This window comes from Martes martes, assembly GCF_963455335.1.
Source record: "Martes martes genome assembly, chromosome: 2".
NCBI lineage: Eukaryota > Metazoa > Chordata > Mammalia > Carnivora > Mustelidae > Martes > Martes martes.
The window spans coordinates 141,026,797-141,049,377 of NC_137889.1; the positions used below are offsets into that span (position 1 = coordinate 141,026,797).

Consider the following 22,581-nt stretch of genomic DNA (forward strand, 5'->3'; position numbering starts at 1 on the left):
TGTCTATGGAAGGTTTCACTCCGCTGTCACTGCCTCGGTGAGCGTGACTTGGAGTGGGGTTCTGCTTTAAACGTCCCATCTGTGTAGAGGAGGTTGGTGCCCATTGTTGCATTTTAAAATGAATTCTTGTTGGAATCATCCATTTTTTAAAAATAACTTTTGTAGAGTTTTTGACCATAAAACTAGCAGCACATTTTAACATAGAAAATTGACAAAAACCAATAAACAAGAAAATACAGCCTCCATGTAACTGCACTATTCAAAAAACCTGTTGTGGGATTTTGGCTGGGATTTGGTGCTTTTTCTCCACTGGTTACAGCATTTGTGTTTCTTTGGCACAAACACGGCGCCATGTTCATACTGTTTTCACACAGCAAAGCGTGTGACGTTCTCAACTGGAAAAGGAAGGGCACTCCTTCTAGCAAGTGGTGGTTGTCATACAGATTTTTTGTTATTTTTTTATTGATACTCATTTTTTTATTAGCATTCTTTATGTTGAACTAGTTTTTCTATCTTGTTTTACTTCTGAGAAATAATTTAGTATAATTGTATAATGTCTTTCACAGAAATGTAAGGAAAATACTAGTTTTTATAAACTAATACTATCAAATTATACCACATGGAAAATATTAATCATTAACCAGATGTCAAAGAATTGGTCTCATTTTATAATTTCTGCCTAGGAGGATTATGAATTAAGATGAAAAGGCAACATACATACTCAAAGATGGATATTTATTTCCTTATAAATCTTAAATTTCTCCCCTTAATGTCCATTTGATTCGTGGAATCTATTCATATTTTGGATTCAGGAATTCTGTCAAAACTGTGGCCGGTAGAGAGAACCCATTTTCCCCACTGGCCTGTCTCAGAGCTGGAGAAGAACTGGGGAGCACTCTCTGTTGGCCAGACCAAAGCCTGGACAGACCAGGCTGTGTCACCTGCTCTCGCGGGTCATCACCCGGGGGCAGGGCAGCACTGCCCCTACTGGTCCTCTGCCGTGGGGTCACCGATCCTTGGCAGGTACCCATGGCGGGTGGGGTCCAACCACCAACCACTTCAGCCCCAGTGGAGGGTAGAAGGTGCCAGAGGCTGTGAGGTCAGTTCCGACCCTGATGATCACTGGTGGTCAGACACTAGATAGCTTCAGTTAGGATTATACTTTGGAATTTGTTTTCCCTTCTCACCTCTTCTGGCCTTTTCTGAGGCATCCACGTCTGTTTTGTCCTTGTCTACTTGAGAACGAGTCTTGTCATTCCTTCTCTGCAGTGTCAGAACCTGCACGATTCAGAGCACCTAACGTGGCTCATCGTGAATCATATCCAGGACCTCATCAGTCTGTCCCACGAGCCTCCTGTGCAGGATTTCATTAGCGCTGTTCACCGGAACTCCGCCGCCAGTGGCCTCTTCATCCAGGCAATTCAGTCCCGCTGCGAAAATCTTTCTACCGTAAGTCTCCCTCGTACCGGCAGAGCCAGTCAGGGGCTTTTTCCCCATCATAAAAATGTACTATTGGAATTTTTAAACCGCTGACTCCAGTTGACCCATCATGTGCTCTTTCTGCTTTCCTGCACCCCCCGCCAGCCGACCACCCTGAAGAAGACACTGCAGTGCTTGGAAGGGATCCACCTCAGCCAGTCAGGTGCCGTGCTGACGCTGTACGTGGACAAGCTGTTGTGCACTCCGTTCCGTGTGCTGGCTCGCATGGTCGACACGCTGGCTTGTCGCCGGGTGGAAATGCTTCTGGCCGCAAATTTACAGGTACCAGAAAAACACTGACACTGATTTTTACTGAGAACTTAGCAGGGCTGGCAGAACCCTTGCCTGGTTTTCTCTTCCCCGGGCAAGTTTTTCACACACCCCTGGGAGAAGCATGTCTGAGGTGCACGAGTCGGTCATTCTTTGTGAGCCCGACAAGAGCACTTCTTGTACTTTCCGCCCGTGTGCCTCTGCTACAACAAACTGTATACTGTGGTCTTTCCCTCTGAAGTGAGCGCAGGGTTATTCTGACTCCTTCCACGGCACACATTTGGCTGATGTGTTGTTGTCTCCTTCAGAGCAGTGCAGCCCAGCTGCCCGCGGAGGAGCTGAGCAGGATCCAGGAGTACCTTCAGAGCAGCGGGCTGGCACAGAGGTAATGCTCCCTCCAGGTCTCCCTTCCTTCTCCATAGAAACACTTATATTTGTAAGGGAATGAACTCAGAATGGGAGACCGATGTGCTTTCTAGACGAGTTCGCTGCGGAAAGGCCCTAATAGAAAACCTTCCTCAATTCAACAAAATGGGCTCTCACTTTATGAAAAGGGAGCTGAATGGGCAGCACCACCTGTCACCTGTGGTGACAGGGACATGCCTGCATCCTGTTGGCTGGCTGAGGCCCGAGCATGTCCAGGTTGCCCGTGTCTACCACCTGTGATACAGGAGAATGGGAGTGACCGGCTTGATCGTAGCCAGGTCAATGCATGTAACTAGCTGCCACGTGAGAGCGGGCGAGTCTGAAAGACGTTACCTGGCTCCTGGCATGCAAAAATGACATCTATGTCTCGTTAAAATGTGATCTCATTCTAGTGTTTGTCACTTCATTCCGCTGCCTAGTCTTTTAGAAGCCTTTATCAGAGATCGTGACATCTATTATCTGTTTGCATGAGTAAATAAAATACATTTTACCTTTGAATTTCACCTTTTTCCCTCCACATGGGGGAGGGTGTGTGCGCGCTCGCAGGAGTGCACGCAGGAGAGCAAGAACAGAGCAGAATTGCCACACGGTAGCTCATTGCCAGCCTCCTTGTTTGGGCGGGCACCCAGCCTGCTCGGCAGCACGCGGTTTGCGTGATTTTCCAGTCTGCTGGGCCCAGTTGTGTTGTGATTTGCATCATGAAGTTGTTGCTCTCATAGCAGATGGTAGAAGGTCAGACTCTTATTTTTTGACTCCAGACTTAGTATTCCGCACAGATGAAGAAGATTATAAATATCTTTTGCCAGATGCGTGCTTCCTCTGTGAAGTGAACACAGATTGGTATACATTGTATCACGTCGGGAGAATCAATGGGAGATTTTGTTTGCTTGGATCTTAGAATAGGTGATCTCTTTTGCATTTGTAAAGAATGCTTTTATTAGCTGTTAAACCATGTATTGCCTGCTACAGTGTTTGAGTCTAAATGAAATGTCTGCAGAACATTTGTGGGGTGTGAACTGTGTTTATTAAAAATAAGCTAGAGCCTGAATTTGCATCATGCCTTGTCTGAGTGTTGTTGAGGCAACTCTGAAGAGAAAGTGTCAAACATGTTGCATCTCGCTTTAAGAAGCCACTGTCACTTCGTAACCTGGGAGACTATGCTCTAACCCCACATGTGATCGGATTCCAGACACCAGAGGCTCTACTCCCTGCTGGACAGGCTTCGTCTTGCCACCGCACCTGGCTCACGTGGCCCTTCTCCTCCGGTCACATCCCACCCGCTGGACGGGGATGGGCCCCTGGCACTGGAGACCGTGGTTCCAGACAAAGTACGTGTCCAGCCCATGTGCATGGGGCATGAGGGGCCCACTCTGCACACCAGCCATTCTTGTGCGTCTTCTACATCTTTGGCAAATCCAGAGCATGTGGCAAGGCAGCTCAGGCAGCAGGACATCCCGGCACCTGGTGCGGTCCCCAGGGGCTCCCAACCTGCCATTCCTCGCCAGCAGTGGACAGGGTCCCATCACTGACAGGATGCCTGAGGCCCAGCCTAGGTCATGAACAGGAACTGTGGGGTGAAAAAGGAAATGCTGGCTTGGCATCTTGGCATCAGGGAGATGGGAGAGTCAGGAAAGCAGTGGCCGTAGCCTGTATAGGGTTGTGCACGTCCACTTGGCCTGTCTGCCTCTCCTTAAATCTGCTGACCTCCTGTGTGGTGACTGCACCTTCCCAAGGACCCTGGTACGTGGTCACGACCCTTGCTACTCACATCTCAGAGCTGGGGACCGTTTGGGGCCTTGGCTGATCCTTGGTACCCTGCTTTCTGGAGGGAGGTCAGTGTAGACATGAGCTTGGAGTTTGGAAATCCATAGTCTGGGCACAGAACGCAGTGCTAGGGTGAAAGCTGCACTGTCCTTGGAGAGAGAGGAGCACTGCAAACACCCCAGTAGAAGACTTTGGGAGCAGCACCAGGCAGAGGGTGGACAGAGGAGGAGGGCACAGAGTGGAGGGCCTGCTGCCCTAGTACTTGACCTGAGTTAGTAGGATACGTGAGTGTTCACCAGGGGAGGGGAGAAGCAGAGGCTGTCCAGGTAGTAACAGCAAGTCCAAGATATAGCCTTTGTAGCGGTTCCCATGGAAAAGGCCAGTGGTTTGGTGAGTGGCCACATCGCCACCTAGAATCCAGCTGGAATCCAGTTTCACAGAAGCTGCATTCTTAGTTCCCAGGAGGCCACTTGTTCCTTCGGTCTAGGGCCACAGGATTTGAGGGGCAGAGGGTAAAGAAACAGCACATATCAGTAGAGTTGAAGCCCCTTAAAAGCCATGCCAAATTTCACTGGGTTATCCACCTTTTTCTTCTTCCCAGGACTGGTACCTGCGTCTAGTCAAATCCCAGTGCTGGACTAGGTCAGATTCTGCGCTGCTGGAAGGGGCAGAACTGGTGAATCGGCTTCCTCCCAGTGACATGAGCACATTCATGATGAACTCGGTATGGCGGAGAACAGCAGAGTGCTGGCAGGGTGCCTGATTTGTTTTATCCTCATGTGACCAGCTTAGGGCATGGGCCACTCACTTTTCTGCCTTAATGGCAGAGACTGATACAGCTGGAGCCTGGGAGACTCCAGTCTAGATGGGACAGGACGCAGGGTATGTCTAATCCAGGTGGGACAGGACGTTATTTCAGCTGCATTAGAATCCAAAAGGAGGTAAACTGTGTCTAATTCAGCTTCCCATGCATTTGAAGAAAGAGGTTCTCTTAGATTGCAGTCTTTTCTCACCGTATGCCCTCATCATCATGAGGATAGGTATGAAAATGGTGTCATGGTAGATGATTTAACTGACCCTCGTGGTACTCTGGAAGTTGATTTTAGTAAGACCCCTTCCATTGTTTTATGTGGTGAGGTCCTCCTGCCCCCACTACTTATGGTGAGGTCCCTGTACCCCTACTTCATCCAGTGAGGCCCACTCCCTGATACCTATGGTGTATGTAACCATTCATGATGTGTAGTTAAGCTTACACCCTACAGATCATGAGGTCCCCATCCCCACCCTTGATGTCGTGCAGGAATGCAGGCTGGGAGGCCTTGCAGAGCCTTGTGTCTCTGCCCTCAGCTCCTGGGCAGGTCTTGTGAGGACTGGAGTCCCCGGTTGCACCAGCCACAGCCTTGGCAGCTTTTGTCCCAGACCTCCAAGGATGAGCAGCTGGCTAAACCCTCAGGTGTTTAGTGCAGCCTTGATGGGCCACGTGGGAATGGGGAGCAGCAGGGCCCTGGGGGGCAGGCAGCCAAAGGAGGGCCCGGGTGTGAGTGAAGGGACTCGGGGCAGAGGCACACAGCCGTATGTTCCCAAGTACTGATTCTTCATCACTTTGACAGCAGGAGCTGTGTTGAAAAAACAGCATTGGCTCAAAATCAGCTTGCTAAAATCAATTTAAGCTCCATTCAGTGAAAGCTGATTTGCTGAATGATAAATTTGCTTAACGATCCAGTTACTGAATTTCTCAAATTCAGTAATTGGACTTTTTAATAGCTTGAAAGTTCTGGCTGTAGCAGAAAGGCTCAGTTTTGGTTACTGATGATGACATAGGCTTTTCTGAATGTTACCTAAATTGAGATGAGTATTCTACCTGAAAATTGGCCCAAAAAATCCTTCAGTGATTTTTAAAAGTTGGCAAAACCCAGTACAACTGGATCCACTGTCATAGAAATGCTGCTTCTCACCAACAGTTGTGGCCATTTTGGTTTATTTTGGCTGCCTTTGGACATAACTTATCTTTCTCAAACTCGGGGAGTGTTTGGTGTTTCACCAGATTTCTTGGTGCCATATCAGCTTCATTTTGTATTTTCATCACTTAAAAATTACATATGTTCAGTTTCTTATTTCAAACAAATCTGAAGGCATAGAAAAATTTAAAATCTTTCTTTAATACTAAAGTACCCCAAAGAGACCAGAAGTATGCTTCACAGAGCATATGGTATTTATTCTGGGAAGTAGACTATTCTTCAAAATACATTGCTGTGGTTTACTCATCTGTGCTTTCTCCAAAATGTTTGCATTATCCTTTCTTCTGTTGTGTTTTTCTTGCCTGATTGAAAGTGTGTAATTGTTGAACTTTTAACATCCTAATTCAGGAATTCAACTTAAGCCTGCTGGCCCCATGCCTGGGCCTGGGCATGCGTGAAGTCTCCGGGGGCCAGAGAAGCCCCCTTTTTGAAGCAGCTCGCCTAGCAACTCTGGACCGTGTGACTGGCCTGGTTCAGCGGCTTCCTGCCGCCCATCATGTCTTCCAGCCGTTCCTGCGTGTGGAGCCCACTGCCTACTGGAACAAGTTGAATGATCTATTTGGTAGTTAAAATTAAAACTTCTTTTATTTTTAAAAAAATGCCCTAGAACAGTATTGTTCTTTGCACTGAGTAAAAGTACAATAAATGCTGTTGATAAACTGAAAGCATGTGCAGAGATGACCGAGAGATAGGGCTGGGGACCCTTGGTCTGCTTGTCTTTTGGTGTGCTTGCTCCTTTGCCGTTCCTCTGCCTCGCCCTAGAGGAACACTAGCATAGGCCTCAGAGGACAACGTGTCCCGAGTCACACACACAATCTCGTAGATTCTCCGAGAATGGGCTGACTGCCTTTCCCGGGTCATGAGCTCCTGCTGGAATTGTGTTCACCCGCAGTCTTGTGTTTCAGGGGATGCCATGTTGTATCGGTCCTTGACCACTCTGGCCCGGGCCCTGGCCCAGTACCTGCTCGTGTTCCCCAAACTGCCCAGCCATTTGCACCTCCCCCCTGAGAAGGAGAGGGACACTGTGAAGTTTGTGGTCATGACCCTCGAGGTAAGTCTGTGCTTCTGTGCTGAGAGACTGTCACTGGAGAAGTAGGAAACCCAGGAGCTGTGCAGTCGGGCACCTCCTCTCCTCACTGGGGGGATAACTTCGAGGGGTCAAGCACCGCATCCGTCCCCTACTTTCCTGAGCCCATTCACCCCTCTGGCTGTGGGGCTCCTCACAGGTGCCTTGTGATGTTGGCCACACAGCACTTCCTGTGCCTACTTTCCAGCTGGCCTGGGACCTGGGCTCCCACCCATGGCGTCTCCCCCAGGGGTGTCTGGGCAGGGGCATGGGTCTTAGAGGAGGGTCTGGTGGGGAGAAGCAAGGATGACTGGAGAGGTGAGCAGAAACCTTCCAGGGTCTCCCAAACAGTGGTTGGAGTCCTGTGCTTATGTGTGGGTCTCTTTCCTTGACTCTAAGATGCCTTTGATTTCAAGATAGACATCCATTAAATATGTTTTCTCTAAGGAAAAGGAAACACTGTGAATGTAGTTTGGATCCTAATTTTAGATAATTAAAGAAATTAGTCTGGGAAAATTAGTATGTTTTAAATAGAGTAAAAACCTGGATGTTTCAGGCATGGGAAATTAAGCACTCTGTGTTAACACTTATGATTACCCCCCAAATGTGTACATACTGTGGGTGCATCGCCTTTCCATACAACTTGTGGCAAACAGTCTAGCCTGCATCCTTGCACCCTGAGGGCCCGAGCTGTTAGTCAGCCTGAGCAGAACATGGCTGACTCAGCCTCAGCTCCACCCGCCACTTCCCAGCCGGCAAAGAGGTAGGTTTGTGAGGAGGGCGCGCAACCAACAGGCCCCGGTCTGGACCCGGGCCGAGTCAGATGGCCCCTGACACTGGTCCTGGAGGTTTTGGTGTGGTGCTCAGGCCAGCCGGCAAGCGGACAGTTCTGGTACAACATGGTCACTGCCAGCAGCAGTCCCGTGCCTACCGTGTGCAGGGCAAGATGGGCTCTGTTGTCCCATTTCACAGACGAGGAAAGCAGGGCTTAGGTTTGGTGGGTTGTGTGGGTTTCACCCACTAAGATGTAGCCCATGGGCATTTGAACCCAAGCCTGGCTGTCTCCAGGCCCCATGCTCTTTGATTCAGGCTCTGACCGAGGCACCCTGCCTGCACCCTGGGAGCCCTGAGGAGCTTGGCCTAGAGACCATGTGGCCAGGGAAGGACTTCTAGAGGAGTCCATGAAGCTGCAGGAAGGAGGAGCAGTGAGATCAGGGTGGCTATCCTGGCAGAGAAGCAAGTCCGGGCACCCTTGGGAGCAGGTGGTCAGGCTTGAATGTAAGGGAGTGGGTAACAGGGTCCCGTCCCTCTGGGAATGCAGTCAGGCCCGCCAGCCTCTCGTATTTGGGCCAGTTCCCGGAGAGCTGGGGGTGGTTTGCTTCCCTGACAGCCTGAAGACAGGAAGGAAACGGGCCTGAGCCTTGGTAACGCCAATCCTCCCCTTTAGGCCCTGGCCTGGCATTTGATCCATGAGCAGATCCCGCTGAGTCTGGACCTTCAGGCGGGCCTGGACTGCTGCTGCCTGGCCCTGCAGCTCCCCAGCCTCTGGAGCACACTCTCCTCCCCGGAGATGGTGACCCATGCCTGCTCTCTCATTCACTGTGTCCGCTTCGTTCTGGAAGCTGGTGAGTCCATGGCCACAGCACATTTCTCTCCTCTGTCGCTGGCACCAGCACTCAGCTTTGCAGATTAGAGCACATGCCTTTATTTCATGCCACCTGTTCGGCCCACCTGGGGCCGAACCAGGAACCAGGGGTGACTTGGTGGATAAAACATAGGCCTCGTGTTCATCTCCAGGGGCTTGGATTCTGCACTAGAATTGGATTTGAATTTGCTTTTGTAGTCATTTTGCTTAGATTTTGGAGTTCCAGCTTTCATAAAAAATACTCCTAATTTTATGTCCCTTTGATCCCTGGTCCTACTTGACTGTTTCATGCTTTTAGTCCCACATGACCATAAGATTTAATAAGATTACATTAGGAAGATTGTTTTCTGTTATAGTCAAAATGCTTGTTTCTATAATGCATTGTAATAGTAATATATTATAAAATAAAATGACTTATTCTTTTCAAGGGACAGTGTCCTTAACAAGGGTCATTAGCCAGAATTTCCCAAAAATTGGACATTATAGTTTACATGTTAGAGGGTGTTTTGAAGTTTCATTGTTTAAATTGTTTTCATCTGTGCATTTGTAGTCAGCTTGAAAACGAAGATCTAGGGAGTAATTTTTCAAAGCTGGACTTCTTGGGGATCGCAGTGATGCTTTTAGCAGTAATGAGTCACGAGCTGTCTGATAAAGACCTCCAGGGAAGGAGGTGGCAAGCAGCAGGCAGTGGAGAGCCGTGGAAATCTCAGTGTAGAAGTCAAGTCATGTGCCTTTCAGACTAGCCCAGACACTGATGCCCATGTCTGCTACTGTCTAAAACTGACTATAGGAAATCTACACCTCATTTGACTTAGTCGGTCATTTTGAAATCTTTGCATGAATGTGAAAATTTGAATAATAAGGAATAGTAAAAGTGTTTGGAAATTGTGTGTTCTGTTGTGATTTTTAGTTGTGGTGCAGCCTGGGGACCAGCTTCTTAGTCCAGAAAGAAGGATGAACACCCCAAAGGCTTCCAGAGAGAACGAAGTAGATTCAGACACACAAAGTAAGTCTCAAGATTCATTCCATCCATCCATCCTTCCTTCCTTTCTTCCTGTTGTTTTTTTTTTAAGTTTTTTTTATTTATTTGAGAGAGAGCGAGGGAGAGAGCACAACAGGCAGGGACAAGAAGAGTGGACTAGGGAGAAGCAGACTCCCCTCTGAGCAGGGAGCCCGATGCAGGGCTCGATCCCAGGACCCTGAGATCATGACCTGAACTGAAGGCAGATGCTTAACTGACTGAGACACCCAGGTGCCCCAAGACCCATTCTTTCTTACCTGGTTTTTCTGAGGGCTTGAAACTTATTCATAAAAGAGACTTAAAAGGGTCAGTGTGGACACTTGAAAGCTTACTTAATTTGGCTACGTTTTGTTGCTTATCTCCAGAGTTGAGGGCAATTTGAGTACATCACCTCGCATGTGCTCCCCACCCCCCTGGTCATAGTTGTTCCTCCACCCTGGGGCTCTAGGCCTCGCCCCCAGACTCGGCTCCCTGAGCTCCCGGGGGGACATGGGCTATGCTCCCACCCTGTGTGCTCGCTGTCATAAGTGCTTGCCAATGAATGTTTGTCGAGTGATGAATGAGTGCATGGAAATACTGAGGGACTTGAAGTTCGTGGACCTGCCCACACAAATGTTAGGTGACCTGAGAGCCTATTTCAGCCTCTGTCTTGGTGGATTTTTATTTTTATTTTTATTTATTTTTTTTTTTTTAAAGATTTTATTTATTTATTTATTTGACAGATAGAGATCACAAGTAGGCAGAGAGGCAGGCAGAGAGAGAGGAGGAAGCAGGCTCCCTGCTGAGCAGAGAGCCCGATGCGGGGCTCGATCCCAGGACCCTGGGATCATGACCCGAGCCGAAGGCAGAGGCTTTAACCCACTGAGCCACCCAGGCGCCCCCTTGGTGGATTTTTAAATGAAAGTTACTGCTCTTCCTGCAGAATAAACATCCACATCCCACCCACTTAAACCCCTTCCAGCTCCTCGGGGCTTCCAGAATTAGACGTGTGCCATGGCTGTGCATGTTCTCTCCTGATTCAGGTCTTTCGCTGGCAGTGTGGCAAGGCAGGGCGGGAAGAGAGCTCTTGGCCAAGTGACTGCTTGTCCCTGGGGGCCTCCCGGCATCTTCACCGGGGGTGCAGCTGGAGTGCCAGCCTGCAGCCCGTCCAGAGATGGGAAGCACGTGCCCCTGGCGATTCTTGGCTGCCTCTTTTATGGAGCGCTCTTCCTTGGAATCCTGGAGTCTTCGCCATGCTCTGGTGGCTTAGGAAACGTGCCTTTTTTCAGAACAAGTACATACATGCTTTGTCCTTTCGCCGGCACATGTGCCAGCTGGGGGTGGACGATGTCTTCCTGTCATTCATAGTCAGCATGGTGATTTTTCTTCTGGTCGCCTGCTGAGGGTTCTGTGATCAAATCACCATCCAGGAGCAGTGTGTTTCATGACCCAGCCAAACTCCTCTGCAGGTGTTTTCCTCAAAGCTCTCTGGTTCCGTCAGCCCCGAGTTTGTGATTTCATGACTTCTTGTTGAGACGGGAGGGCTGTGCAGACACTCACCTCCCTGCTGGGCCACGTTCTAGCCAAATGGCCTTGGCAAGTTATTATCCGGTGCTTCTGCCGTAGAGATACGGATGGCACTGACCCCGGGTTGGTGTGAGGATCATGTACATGAGAGCCCCGAGTACACGTGCCAATCTTGTTACGCTCAGCAGACTAATTTTAGTCATAATGTGAATTTCCATTCCTCTCTAAAGAGTTCTGGCATTTCAAGGGGTCGAGTCGGAGCAGACAGGCTCCCAGACAGGAGTGTGTCTAGTTCATGCCGATCCTGTGTATTCCCTGTGGCCCAGTGAAGACCTCTCATTTCCTCCTGGCCATAGGAAGGAGCTTGCTGTTTTTATCACCTGGACAGGATGATAGGTCTTACAGAGTGTCCATTGGGGCTTCTGGCTGGCTCAGTCGGTAGAGCATGCGACTCTCGATCTTGTTATCAGAAGCTTGAGCCCTGGGCACAGAGTTTACTTAAAAAAAGTATTATCGAAGGCAGCTTCGTTGGGACTTGACTCCATAAGCCCATTAAGAGCCTCCTTTCCATATGACGATGTTGCTTATCCTGTCGAATCTCCTGAACCATGGGTTATACTTGTGCACGACCCAGAACGTTTTGTCAACTCAGCCAGTAATGTTCTGGCTCATACTATGTGTCAGACTCAGCGTGACTGCAAAGGGTCCCTGCCCTTGACATGCTGTGGCTCTTGTCTAAGGCTGTGGGCTGCTTCTCAGCATTCTGCCTCAGGACTTCTAGGGGAGACATGGCACCCTGTCAGAATCCCACAAGCAGCCCGGGAGAGCCCCTGCTCTCAGGATACACGGAGCCAGAGATGGACAACCGAGTTTTCTGCATACCAGCAGAGAGAGCAGCGCAGAGTCCCAGGAGAACTGGGGAAGGCCAGAGCATGATGGCTCCTGGGTGTTGGCCAGTGGGTGCTGCCACACGGTACAGGGCGGGCAGGGGGCTGGGGTGGGGTGTGGGAGATGGGCTCAAGACCACAGTTCTGGCCAGCACGGAGAGAATGGCCAGTTTCGGTATACTGGACGGAGATGAAACTTGCAGGCCCTCGGTACCGCCTGGGAGTCTAGGGGGCTCTGCGTCTGCGGCTGAGCGGCTGGCTGTAGGCCTAGGCCTTTGCCTCGGCAGGGGTGGGAAGAGCAGGAGCAGAGGTGGCGGCTTCGCTGTGTGTCTCAACAGAACAGGCCTCGCAACCCCGGTGTTTGTTTTTAGACCCGGCGTACATCACCGCGGCCTGTGCGATGGTGGCAGAGATGGTGGAGTCTTTGCCATCGGTGTTAGCCTTGGGGCACAAAAGGAACAGCAACACCCCCGCGTTTCTCACATCGGTGCTCAGGAACATCATCATCAGCCTGGCTCGCTTACCCCTCGTCAACAGCTACACGCGCGTGCCCCCCTTGGTGAGTCTGCTCATTGCTTTGCACAGAAACTGGAATAACCGAGATGTATGGGCTGGCCCTGGGTGGGGAGGCTCCCGGCAGGGAGAGCAGGAGCTCACCACTTAGGTGCCTCTCCCGGGTGGCCAGAGCCTTGCATGGTGCGTGAGCCAGGCCCCTATCTGGCTTCCCCAGATAGGGGAAGGTCCCAGATAGGCACAAGGTCCAGCGGTCATTGGTAGAAGTGCTGGGTTTTGCAGCACGGGGTGACACACTGCATGTCGGAGTGAGGGTTAATCTCCTGCTAGTTGGTCCTCCGGGTCAGACGCAATTAGAGGGTAAGTCTGCGCCCTTGGTTAATGGTGGATGGAAATCGTGCCCCTGGGGTATTTGCCTCTGGGCTCAGGCACCGTCTGATACCATTGGGCCATCTGGGCATGACCACTTTTGAAACTCCTGATTCTAGATTGTCCTCAGAATCAGTTTCAAGTCGGCATTCGTCCACATTCTGTCTCAGGTAGCAGGAAGGGCTTAGTGTGAGTGGGTTGGGGGTCAATGGTGGCCAGACAGCCTCTCCCCGGGGAAGCTGCAGAGACAAGGAGTGGGGGCACCGGGTGAACACAGCATGGCCTCAGGTCAAGGTGAGCAGGAACCGAGAGGAAAGGGGCTTGCATCTGCCTTGAAAGGACCTGTGCCTGCCCCTGGGCACAGCCTCTGTGCCGGTGTGTGAGAGGGAGACACGGGGCAGGCTGCCCCCCCGGAACAGGCCTCCTTAGACTGGCGTGTAGCAGGTGGCCCCCGCCCCCGGAGGTCTGGCGCCAAGCAGCAGCCGCAGCCTAGTGTGCTGAGCTGGCACATCTGCAGTCCCGAGCCTGCAGGAGAAGCAGGGTCGCCCCCATGCATGCAGGGCGTCTCTCTAGGTCTGGAGCCAGCTTGCTCCTCTAGAGGGACGTGGGGAGCCGCTGTGTAAAAGCCCTGTCCTAAAGATCGCAGTGCCTGGACCAGACGCGATGGCACGGGGTCTGGGGCCCGGGCTGTAGGGGGTGCTCCTCCAGCCGGGCTCTTCACCGGTGGAGCAGGTCTGTGATGCTGTGAGAGACCTTGTGTCTTCCTGAGCCGACTGAGAGGCAGTGGCACTGCGGAGGTGGGCTGGCCGTGTCTCCGAGGCCCCCACGGGTGCGCCTGGGACATTGGGAGCTGACGGGTCTGCTCCGCTAGCTGGAGGGGTGGCTTCTCCAACTGCTAGGACCACCTCAGTTCTGCCTGGGGTCAGCCCCGTGTTGGTGGAGGTGACAAGCATCGATGGTGCAGCTCTGTGCCCACCCGCCAGGGACTCTTTCTGTGCACAGCCAAACCTCGTCTGACGCCCATCTTCATCTAACACACCAGCTGCTGTTTGGGGGCGGGGCTGCTCCTGCCTGTGTCCCGGGGGCTGCCAACGTGGACTTTGGAGAACCGACTGGGGAACAGCCAGCTGGGGAGGTGCCGGGGAGTGGGGTGGTTGTGGCAGTCAGGGAGAGGGGCTGGGCCAGGCTGGGTCAGGGAAGTGGGAGGGTAGAAGATCTCGGGTAGCACATGGAAGCTGTTTTTCGGAAGGATGGTGTGCTTGCTTTTAGGAATGTCTGTGTGAGCTGTCGGTAGGCACGTGGCCTTCAGAGAGAGACCGTGGGTAGAGAAAGGATGCTTCATGGTGTCCTCAAAGTGTGGCTGTCCTGTCTTGACTGGGGTCACTCTGTTTCTTTTTTGTCTTCTCAGGTTTGGAAGCTCGGATGGTCACCCAAGCCAGGAGGGGACTTTGGCACAGCCTTCCCTGAGATCCCAGTGGAGTTCCTCCAGGAGAAGGAAGTCTTTAAAGAGTTCATCTACCGCATCAATGCACTAGGTAGCCTAGGTTTTTCTTCCAGAATTGTTAGTCCTCAGAGTGCCTAGTTCTTCTCGTCTGTTCCACAGGGGATGTGGGGCCTGATACGATCATGTATGAGTACATTCCGCGGTGAATACCAACTGTCACCGTGAAAAATGCTCCCCAGGTTGGTGTGGTGTTTGGGGGTGTGAGAGAGACGGGATGGGTGTTTAACCCCACATCTTCACACAGCAGGCCTGTCGGAAGTCAGGACAGTCCCCTGGTGGTAGATCATACACAGTCCAGCTCAGCTGCTCTTATTTCGTTGGGTGCAGGGCGAGCAGGTGGAGGGAGCAGGGGAAGGGGGCTTCATTGTGTGAGACACCGCGGGCCCCGGGCGGTGGGGACAGGTGTCTTAGGCTCTAGAACCCCCAGTGTCGTGCCTTTAGCATCATTAATAGATTCGGAAGCCAAATGAGACGCGACTGGCGCCGTCATCAGTAAAGGACAACCTCTGTGGTTTCTCGCGGGGCAGCTTCTCTACTTCCTGCAGCCCAGAGTGCCTTGCCTTTTTGTCCTCATTTCATGGCTGGAGGCCCGGTCCAGTGGGAGGGCTGTAGTTGGTAGGTCCCGAGTGGCTATGTCTGGCTATGGTGTTTCCTGGAGCATCTGGAGTGGGCACCCCACCTGCTCATGAGGTACACCCTTAGTCCTTGTGACCCTGTGCTCTCAGGCTTCTACAGAATTTGTGCTCCTCTCGATCCCAGAAGGTTCAGGCAGCCAGATCCGTCTTGCCTCTCCTTTTCCTTTGAGTGAAGCAGGCAGTTGGTTACCGTGTCTGAAGTGCAGTCTCAGCAGTGACCCAAGACTACCTCAGGCAGCTTCGTTTCTCTCCCGTCCTTGAGGTGGTTCCCAGGCGGTCTCCTGGCTCGCCCCTGTGTGTGGTCCCTCCCTTCCTTGCTCAGGCACCCTCGTGCTCGAATCCTCACTCAGACCTGCAGGAGGGACCCTAGGCAGCTCCACAGTCTCTTTCTGTTGTTGCCTTTGCCCTTGCCTTTGTCTTTGTCCGTTCTTTTCCTTTCCCCTAAATAAACTGTGTAAACATCTGTCTGTCTGTACCTAATCCCTCCACATCCAGTTTACAAGGAGATCCTCAAGTTTGTTGCTCTTGTTTTCCGGCCTTCAGTACCCCCACCTGTCCCTCGTAGCCCGAGTGCAAGTGGCATGGCCACAGCCACCTTCCAGGCCACGCGTGGGAATAGGAAGCATGGCACTCAGCCCTCCCCTTGAGTGGCGCTGGTGGTGACGGTGCTTGAGGGTGACCTATAGGCGTACCTCTGCCAGACACAAGTACCCGCACTGGGTCACACCCTTTTGATCTGTTCTTTAGTCAGAATCAGAGAAACCATCACCTTAAGTTCTTTATTTTCAGCAGGTTCTCTGAGAATTCACAGTGCACGCATGGCTCCCGCTCCAAACGTGCGGTCTGGGGGCCTGCTGTCTGCACATGGCTGTGCAGCTTGCAGCTCCAGACTGTGCTCTGTCTTTGGGAAGGACCTGGGAGCCTTCCAGTGAGCAGGGCAGGAGCAGGTCAGACCTGCTCGGATGTGGCCTGCTGCTGGGACATCTCTTCCCTTCACTGTGTCTCCACAGCAGGGGTGGAGATGGTGCCCCTTGCTTGTCATGTGGCCTCAGATGTGTGTGCTTCTGTTTCTTTGTGAGTGGAATGGAGCTGGCAGTGTGGCTGCATCTCCGAACCGGCATGCGGCTCAAGGGGGCAGCTGCATGTCGACCCCAGGGGCGGGGCCTATTCCAGCTGCAGCCACGCAGCCCAGCTGCCATGTCACATCGAGGCTGGGGAATGGGTGACTCTGTCTCATATAACATTTGCATTCCTAGGCTGGACCAGCCGCACCCAGTTCGAGGAGACGTGGGCCACCCTCCTTGGTGTCCTGGTGACTCAGCCCCTGGTGATGGAGCAGGAGGAGAGCCCACCAGAGGTAAGGCCACTTGCAGGCCCAGACGGCCACTGGCTGGCACCTGGGCAGTCGAGGCAGCTGGTGACCTGTTTATGGGGGACAGAAGAAGGGCAGAAGGCTCGTTGTTTTGGTCTTGACTTAGGTTTACAAGGGTGGCCAGTCTAGCCTAGACTAACGTTGCAGAGCAGGAGCAAATCCCCTTGAAGTTGCAGTGGCCTTGATGGCCAGCGGCTGCCGAGTTCCGCATTCAGGGTCAGTAGGGTTACACCCTCTCTTGGAGGTATGTTTGAGGTCTGCCTATCAGAGTTCACGTACAGCATGTAGGTTGGATCAGAATGAAAAGGCACGTGGTAAAGGCCGTGGATACGGGTACCTACCTGTGTTCCTTTGACTGTTTGTTGGGGCTTCTCAGAATGTTCAGGTGCATCACATTCCTATACTGTCAGTACAAGCCATGTTCTGATAAGGCAAAGCCTGAGATACTGAAAGCCATTGGTTAGAAGTGTGGCACAAACTCATAGAAATGTCAGTTCAAAGAGTAAACATGTCAGAAATCACTAGTGTCTTTAAATTCATGCATAGAACTAACAAGTTGTCATATGCAGAGTTCCTAAAATGAGGGAGGAAATTGAAGGGCAGTTTCTTAAAAAGTAATTTGTGTTTGGAGATTTGTCCCTATAGGTGACCTTGCCTTGAAAGGCAGACATCAGCCATCAGATTTCTTTCAAGTCACAGATGTGGGGAACTTAGGCAGACAAAACAGGATCCTTGGGATGCCTCCGTGGCTCAGTGGGTTAAAGCCTCTGCCTTCGACTCAGGTCATGATCCCAGGGTCCTGGAATCGAGCCCTGCATCGGGCTCTCTGCTCAGCAGGGAGCCTGCTTCCCCCTCTCTATTTGCCTGCCTCTCTACTTACTTGTGATCTCTGTCTATCAAATAAATAAATAAAATCTTTCAAAAAAAAAGCAAAAACAAAACCAAAAAACAGGATCCTTGCTGGGAAGGCGTGTCCCTCTACAGCACTCGAGGCTCCCCATAAGACCCTGCGACCTGAGAACCACGGCCTTCGGGTTCTGCGTGCAGGTAGGGGCAGAAGTGGTTTCCAGTGTCTGGACACTCGTGACTTGATGAAGTGTGGACTCTCCTTCCAGGAAGACACAGAGAGGACCCAGATCAATGTTCTGGCTGTGCAGGCCATCACGTCGCTGGTGCTGAGTGCAATGACCGTGCCTGTGGCCGGCAATCCTGCTGTGAGCTGCTTGGAGCAGCAGCCCCGGAACAAGCCCCTGAAAGCCCTCGACACCAGGTGGGAACAGTGAGGTGTCTGTCCGCCCTGCCCAGAGTGACCAGCGCCTTCACCCCAGGCCCTGTGGTCTGTTTCCAGAATGACAAATAGCACACTTATGCATGTAGCATGTAGCCTCACCATACACAGTGCAAATCCAGAAGGGATTCGGTGACCTGTGGCAGTTGAGATCGCTGAGTGTTTAGGGCAGACTAGCAGAGCAAGAACTAGACAAGGCCACGTGGACAGGAGTCCCCTCAGAGGGAGTGTCCCTTCTGATCACAGAGGCTTCTGTTTCCTGTAGGCAAAGCTGGAAGAAGCCCTGAGGTTTTTGCTTTTAAGATTTTGAAAGGAAGCAAAATATTCTTTAACCTTTGTTCTGAATTTTAGGTTTGGGAGGAAGCTGAGTATTATCCGAGGAATTGTAGAGCAGGAAATCCAAGCGATGGTTTCAAAGAGAGAGAACATCGCCACCCATCACTTATACCAGGCGTGGGACCCCGTCCCTTCTCTGTCTCCAGCTACAACAGGTACCTGTGGGAAGAGGGGCCATTTGTCCCTGGGCCAGAACTAAAATGCGACCAAGATAATAACATCACTGGTCAGGCAGAGGACTGGAGGTGTCTTTGGAGGCTGTGGTACTCACTGCACAGCCCTAATTTATGAGTACCTGTCTCACTCAGGGCTAGGTGAGCATAGTGGTCTTGAGGAGCTCGAGTCTGGAACTGAACCGGAATGCTGTCCCTCACCAGTCAGGCTATGGCGAGCAGAGCGGGTCTCAGCCTGAGACAGGCAGTGCTCCTGGGAGGGTAGAAGTTGAACTAGTTGCTCCCGGGAAAAATCAGCAGAGTTCCTCAGTGACTCCTGTGACTCTCCAGCTTCAGAGCAGAGAGCACTATGGCGAGAGACCCTGGGGGCTGGGCATCTCTGGGGCTGAGCTCCCCACCCCCAGCCGCCCTCCCCTCCCCGCCCTATACCTGCCACTGGCCTGGGGCACCTGTTCTGTTTGGGCCTGTAGGCTGTGTGCCTGCTATGTAATGGGCACTGGAGTTTGTCACGCAGGCTTAAAAGAAGGAACTTTGGTGGTGGTTTTTTTTTTTTTTATTTTTTTTATTTTTTTAATACACGGGTTTTTTGTTGAACAGACAGCGTTTTTTTGATTACCTAGTCTATTTTAGGGGTTGTTAGGTCCTGTGATTGTAAGCATCCTGAGGTCTTTACCTGGAGAGCATTCTGTGTGGCCGTGCAGACACTAGACATTTACTGGAGCGCTGGACCACGCTCAGGAGCGTGCACTCGATGGTCCTGGGTCCCTTGAGCAGCTTGTGCCCCTGGGAGAGAGAGGTGGCCTCACTCACTGTCACAGGAGCTGGGGCAAGTGGGTGCCTGGAGAGGTGTGAACACCCCAAGGGCATGGGGGCAGGAGTCTCTTGGGATGGGGCACGTGGACGCTGGATCTGGTGGAGGGTTAGCTAGGGACCACTGGCTGGGGGTTGTTTAGGGTGCAGAGTGTGTGAAAGACAGCGGTTGTAGAGAAGATGGGTTGAGTGGGGGCATCTGGTGGGCGCAGCTGGACAGCCTGGACACAGGGCAGGGTCCCAGGAGGTGCTGCCCGCGGACATTGTTGTCAGGGCCCCCAGAGTGCAGACCTGCTGGGCCACAGCCCCACCTGCAGCTACTGACCGACGTCTTGGCCGCTCACCCCCAGAGGGTTCCCGGGCAGTTGGCCGCTGCTGTGTTACAGAAGGAGCCAACTCAGCATGGCCACGCTGGCCTGCCCGAGAAGGCCCCAGAGGCCCTCAGAGCTCTGCAGAGCTGTCCTCCTTGCCTCCCGGGGCGGGTGCTGCTGGGCACCACGCTCCATGTAGGATGGCCTTCACGGTGTTGTCGCCCCCCAGGTGCCCTCATCAGCCACGACAAGCTCCTGCTACAGATCAACCCCGAGCGGGAGCTGGGGAACATGAGCTACAAGCTTGGACAGGTCAGTGTCCGCGGCGGCTTCCCCTCCCTCTCGCAGCCAGGGCATGTCCCCCTGCTATCCTCACTCGCTCTTGTCTGCCCTGAATTTGGGCCATTGGATGCATCCAGAAAAATTACATGCATTTTTTAAATAAAAGGAGGGCTTTTCTTTTATTTGTTCTCATTTATATTCTCTTCTCCAAGGATGATTTAAGGATCTTGTGTCCATAGTGATATGAGTGTGTATATAAGTGCAGCGAGGTGGTATGAGTCAGGCGTCAGACCACCAGGCTCGGATAGGGTAGGCTCAGTAGGGCCCTTGCTCTGGTGGGCCACGTTTTGGGCCCCGGGCTTCCCTGCTGCCAGCTCAGAGGGAAGTGGGGCCACACAACCCAGTGCAGCAGATGGGGCGGCTCTGGGCACCAGGGCGACAGCTTCCTGGGCGGGTCACTTTGAGCTGTGTGCTTTGTGTCCTTGTGAGAAAGGCAGGTCAGTGACACATATGATAGTGCAGGCCAAGGAGCCAGAGGACATGTGTGCGGGTGGAGGGGACGCCCATGGGTGGCCCGCCGGCTGCCCTGTCCACGTCTGTGTCCTTTCACACCTTACTGGTTTACTTAGAGAGCAGTTACACAGGACTGTTTCCTCTTTAGCTTTTGTTTCAGGGGACATTGGCCAGAGCAGGGGTCAGAAACACTTGTTTGTCCCGAGGGCATCCCCTGTGGCCCCGGGCACAGACTTGTGGCAGAGCCCCCAGGCCCACTCTGTCCTGCCCTCTCCTGCTCACACGCACTTCTCAAGGAGCAAGGAGTGACAGCCAGGCTCTCCATGCTGTCCTTGCCAAGACGTTTCTGCCCGAGATAAATCCGGGTAATGGGGCTCAGTATCGGTTCTACAGAAGTAGGTTTCTGAGGCGCAGGCTTCAAGGGAGCTACCTGTGGCTCTCTGGTGGTGCCTGACCTCCTCCTGGATCCAGAAGCAGTAGCCTGCCCCATTGCCTCCCTTCTTGAGCTTCTGTGTTTACGCATAGCCACCAGGAGTGGAGCCCCAACCGCAGGCTGCCCGCCCCGAAGACTAGACGACCAGGCGGCTCCCGCATCCCTCTCTGCCAAGCCATCACTGGCTGCTGGGGAGGGAAGGGAGCAGAAGGGCCGCCCTCTCTCAAGGCCCAAAGCTGGCTCTGAGGCTTCATGGTTCCCAGTCCGTCTGTGGCAGCCTTCAGGCAGCTGCCTCCAAACTGCCCGCCCCTGTGCCAGGACCCCCACGGCTGATGGGATCTGAGGGGGAAACGGTGTTTGTGCTGAGTGGGAGTTTGGCTGGTGTGTGGATGGGGCTCACCAGCTGGGTGAGGTCTGTGCTGCATGCCAGAGGACTTCCACGCCAACAGACGTGTGGGAGCATGGGGCCTGTGTGAACTGGATGCATGGGGAGGTGCCCTGGTGGACGGGAGGACTCCTCCAGCACTCTGCCACCATCTCCAGAAGCAAGAGGAGGCTGGGGGCCTGCAGCTTGGGACGGCCCCACGCCTGAGCACTGAGCCCACGGCCTTGTCTCCTGAAGGTGTCCATTCACTCCGTGTGGCTGGGGAACAGCATCACGCCCCTGAGAGAGGAGGAGTGGGAGGAAGAGGAAGAGGAGGAAGCCGATGTCCCTGCCCCGGTGTCACCACCCACGTCACCTGTCAACTCCAGGTCTCCCATCTGCCCTTCATTTCTACAGTTTGAGCTTTCTTCTGGGTTATTTGATTTGTTTGGGGTACTGTTTGACATGAGCGTCTCATCTGTGTGTGGGGCGGTCGCCCCTCTGGTTTCACTCTGCAGGAAGCACCGGGCGGGGGTCGATATCCATTCCTGCTCCCAGTTTCTGCTCGAGCTGTATAGTCGCTGGATCCTGCCATCAGGTTCAGCCCGGAGGACGCCCATCATCCTGATCAGTGAAGTGGTTCGATCCGTAAGTCCGCCTTCCCTGCTCCCTCACAGGTTTGGTGCTCGGGTGGTTGGCGTGCACGCGCTCACACGTCCACAGCAGTACAGATGCTGCACATATGTAGTCCCTGATCTCTGGAAACCTGGGAGAGCACTCTTAGCGGCTCGCAGGTGCAGGAGGGTGAAGTCGTATTTCTCCAGCCCAGGGAGGGGCTGCTTTGTACGTTTCTGATCTATGGCCGGTGAGAGTGCCATGTGCGTCATGACATGGGGAGGCTCTGAAGGCCCTCCTGCTTAGCCATGTCCACCTTAAGGGCCTATCTCGTAACCGTTTGCTTTATTAGATGGGACCTAGACTCTCAGTCCTGCCTCCACACCCCCTTCAAGAAGCTCCTGTGCGGGCAGTTGTTCTCTCTGTGCACTCGGCCTCCTGCACAATCAAAGACCCCAAAGGGCATTTGTGCGAGGACTGGGTCTGCGTTGTTCACCAAACTGGTAGTGGAGTCGTGTGGTTTACAAATAGATCCTCATGAGCCACTGTCTTCACCTCCATACCATCACGTGGCAGGAAGTGAGCGAGAGTTTGGAGCCCACGACTTCAGTCCCTGCTTCCTGCCCATGGACCAGCCGGCTGGAGGCATCTGCACGGTCTCTGCCATGGGGGGCTCCAGCCCCAACATGCCTCCATCCAGTAACGGCAGGCGACGACTTTGAGCCTGGTTCTTGCCAGTACACAGCTTTTATGGTTCTTAAATCATTAGATACCTCGTCAAGGGGAGATCCCAAAAACCTTAATTTTAATGTGTAGTGAAAGTTTACAACTTGATTTTTTTTACAAAAATTAATAAATAGTAAGCACCTGTAATAAGGGTTTTTTTTATTTATCCATTTAAAATAACAATGATTTTTATTTAAAAATAACACTTTTTATTTTTTTTTAAAGATTTTATTTATTTGCCAGAGAGAGAGAGAG

The 22,581-nt window shown here is 52.5% G+C and overlaps 1 protein-coding gene across 1 annotated transcript in view; it reads left to right on the forward strand.

Annotated features, from left to right (window-relative positions):
* The window catches only part of HTT (huntingtin), a 140,167-nt gene that overhangs the window by 105,531 nt on the left and 12,055 nt on the right, over positions 1 to 22,581 (forward strand). Inside the window, exons 43-59 of the mRNA XM_080831267.1 lie at positions 1,270 to 1,449; positions 1,585 to 1,761; positions 2,058 to 2,134; positions 3,365 to 3,503; positions 4,541 to 4,663; positions 6,306 to 6,519; positions 6,863 to 7,008; positions 8,471 to 8,648; positions 9,579 to 9,674; positions 12,454 to 12,641; positions 14,373 to 14,499; positions 16,360 to 16,460; positions 17,591 to 17,745; positions 18,115 to 18,254; positions 19,623 to 19,705; positions 21,244 to 21,374; positions 21,504 to 21,633. Of these exons, the coding sequence (XP_080687393.1) occupies positions 1,270 to 1,449; positions 1,585 to 1,761; positions 2,058 to 2,134; positions 3,365 to 3,503; positions 4,541 to 4,663; positions 6,306 to 6,519; positions 6,863 to 7,008; positions 8,471 to 8,648; positions 9,579 to 9,674; positions 12,454 to 12,641; positions 14,373 to 14,499; positions 16,360 to 16,460; positions 17,591 to 17,745; positions 18,115 to 18,254; positions 19,623 to 19,705; positions 21,244 to 21,374; positions 21,504 to 21,633 (2,385 nt within the window). The remainder of the gene's footprint in view (positions 1 to 1,269; positions 1,450 to 1,584; positions 1,762 to 2,057; positions 2,135 to 3,364; positions 3,504 to 4,540; positions 4,664 to 6,305; positions 6,520 to 6,862; positions 7,009 to 8,470; positions 8,649 to 9,578; positions 9,675 to 12,453; positions 12,642 to 14,372; positions 14,500 to 16,359; positions 16,461 to 17,590; positions 17,746 to 18,114; positions 18,255 to 19,622; positions 19,706 to 21,243; positions 21,375 to 21,503; positions 21,634 to 22,581) is intronic.